The 3,167-nt window shown below is 38.8% G+C and overlaps 1 protein-coding gene across 1 annotated transcript in view; it reads right to left on the bottom strand.

Annotated features, from left to right (window-relative positions):
• LOC116672181 (sialic acid-binding Ig-like lectin 7) overlaps positions 1-1,143 on the bottom strand; it is a 97,918-nt gene extending 96,775 nt beyond the window's left edge. Inside the window, exon 1 of the mRNA XM_032503856.1 lies at positions 997-1,143. Coding sequence (XP_032359747.1) covers positions 997-1,011 — 15 coding nt within the window. The 5' untranslated portion in view covers positions 1,012-1,143. The remainder of the gene's footprint in view (positions 1-996) is intronic.
• Positions 1,144-3,167: the final 2,024 nt, after the last annotated feature.

Below are 3,167 nucleotides of genomic sequence, written 5' to 3'. Positions count from 1 at the left end.
AGTACCTCAACATTTGGACTGAAGTCCAGTACTTGAACAAATGTACAGTACTACTGTACTAGTTACATTCCACCACTGGCAGGTGTACGATCACATAGAAGGTTAGGTGCAACTGATTTCATTCTTTCTTCCTAACACTCATAATATGGACTGACAAATTAAAAAAAGAACTCTCTTACCTTTAACTATAATTCGTTGAGGATCACAAACAGCTGTTGCCAGAAATGGCCTGTTCTCAATTCTGAAGTAGTATGTTTCTGTGTAATTTGTGCTTAATCTGGAAAATAAAGTGGTGCAGCTTTTCTGACTCAGGTCTCCAGTAATATTCATTGGATAGCTATTATACACCCTGCTACTGTTGAAAATCACATTATTTGTTTGGTCGCTAAAATGTATATCATGTTTAATCCACACTCCGAAGGTTGTTCTTGTGCTGTTGAAGTCCTGATCTGGTATGGCACTAAAGTTACATGGGATTAGCAGACAAGATCCACTCAGTGCTTCCATGTTCTTTGGTGCAGTAATGAATAGGGCTGACTCTTTAGAACAATCAGCCAGAGCACCTGGGAAACAGACTCATGATGAACAAATTGTGGAGCAAAACCTGCATGAAACACAAACTACAACTCAGCAGCAGCATGTTATCTCCTTTTTCCTTTTAACAATGTCAGAATAAAACATTTCACTTTGCAGTCAGGACATGAACAGTTGGAAAAAGGAACATCTCCAAATAAAAGAGACTGAACAAACTCACTTGAAAGTAAGAAGACACTCAGCAACATGGTGGCGGTCACCATTTTCACAGACTGGACTGTGATAACACTCACCTGGATTTACAAACACAATAATTCAGTATCTTTTACGAAGCATTCAACACGATCTGTACAACCACAATTTACTGTGTGTTAAGTAACTGAGTGTCACAAGTCTGTAAACTGCAGATGAGTAAAACTTTCCGGTGTAGATAAGAAGTAAAACCAGCAAATAATGTCTTACCAAAGAAGCCCACATCAAAAATAGAACGGCAATCAGGTTCTTTTGGTTGGCAGTTCACATGTCATATGTGAAAAAGGTTAAGTGTATAAATGTTAACAACTCAACCAACTTCCCTTTTTAGCTGTCGCAATTCAAAACCAAGTTGACTTCCTATGATTTAAGAACACAGTGAAAGTGCAGTTGGCTTTTAAATCAGAGAAACGGAAGAAGTTCTCATCCTGTGAGTCCATATGCTCTACAATCTTTATATGTTACATAAATCCCAATAATAAGCGAGCATTATAACGTGTTACAACCCATGCCGCTCTTCTGTCCTCTGCAGCTGGGACATGGTGTCTTCTAAACCGGTGCTTCCGAATCAATAACAACAGGGCGGATAGCCGAGACATTACTGCTGTACATGGTGAGTGGAGACATGGAAACATAAGTATGCTCTGATGGGACGGGGTGGTGGGTGGTAACACTCCAATGTTTCGGCCAGTGACATAGATGGCCCTGCTGATTTTGACCAGCTCAACCGGAGCCTGAAGGCAGAGGACATTCAGAAACCCGTATCTCACTCAAAACAGCATGGATGCTTTTTTTTCCAAGTCTGTATGCGTGTGGAAGCACCAGAGACACAAAATAACACCCCATATCTAAAAAAAAGGGATTTTTTTCATAACATGGGCACTTTAAAGCAAACCATAACCTAACCAAAGTAACGTTGTTGCATAAACCTAACACAATGTCTGGTAACAAAACATGCTTCATTTAACCTGAACCATGACCTTTTTCTAAACCTAACCAAGTAATGTTTCACTCACAACGTTGATCGCGTGTCTTACAATGCGACCAATTCACAATGTGCATCTGTCGCTGGTACGAGTATGTGTTGAAACAAACTTCATCTGGGGAAAAAATTAATTTTCCCTTGAAACGTGATTGAGAATGCAGTTAAGCTACATGAAGCGTAATTCTTTAGGACACAGGGTTGATTTTATCACATTTGGAGCAGCATCGACATCATAAAAACAACATTGTGTGTGAGAAACCAGTGGTTGCCACAATGTGTGCGTCATATTTTGTTTGAAACACAAGTTAAATAGTTTAGGTAAGGGAACAGTAAGGGTCCAACAGGATTTTAGAAAATGAGCTAAACCATAAACAGCCCCACCATTGCCAACAGTGAAGTTTCATGATTAAATGATGTATAACCCCTTAGTTTGGTCAAAAACTACCATCATATCCAACATAGTCTATGTTCTCCTCAGATCTCTGCAGGGTAAATCCAGACAGCTAGCTAGACTATCTGTCCAATCTGAGTTTTGTCTCGCACGACTAAAACAACTTATGAACAACGTTAAACCAAAACAAGTTCCCTCTTGAGGCTATTTTGAAGATGCGCCGTTGCTCTGTACGACTCTCAGCGCAGCCGAAGACGATTGTGATTGATTTAAAGAAATCAAAAGAAAATCATCATTAAAAGAAATCTATCTAAACCAGAGCACGTTTTTGTCCCATCCCGGAATTCTGTTTGGACTAGCTGCACTCCACAGCACTGTGGAGGAAGGTCTGGCAATGTGAGACTATAGTCCTGACTCAGATTCAAAAAGTGAAACACAAAAACAAGTCAGTCCTCAGGCTTGTGAGAGGAGAGAGGAAAGAACATTAAAATATCACTCGTGGTGTTTCTGCAAATAGCAAATAAAGTTGTAATTCGCACATTAACATTAACATTTGTATACTACTACAAGCAGAAAAAGAAATACCACAATTTCCCTTAATTTACTAACCAATAATGAAATCGCAAAAGTATTCCAACTTAAGATGTGATTATTGAGATTTTAGAAGAATTGATGGGGTGCATTTAAATAGGGTTCCCAATACTTGTGTTGAGAAATTGACATTACTTTTGACAATGACTTGTCACAAATGAAAATACACATTTTAAATTCAACAACACTCTGAACTACTATACTATACTAATAATCCCCTGCACTGCTCTACAAGTGTGTACAGAAATTCTTTTGATGGCATTTAGACTTGTTCCTTTTATAGAGCTTCGGGACTTTAGCTAGCAGGTATTTGACGTTTAAATAAAAAATCACATAACAATCACATCACTGTGTGTTTTCAGCACACACATATTAACATGTCGCCAACTGACACAAAAGAAGCTGGAGGATGTG

The sequence above is a fragment of the Etheostoma spectabile genome, chromosome 22, assembly GCF_008692095.1.
Source record: "Etheostoma spectabile isolate EspeVRDwgs_2016 chromosome 22, UIUC_Espe_1.0, whole genome shotgun sequence".
Lineage (NCBI taxonomy): Eukaryota > Metazoa > Chordata > Actinopteri > Perciformes > Percidae > Etheostoma > Etheostoma spectabile.
This window is presented reverse-complemented; position numbering and strand designations above follow the sequence as displayed.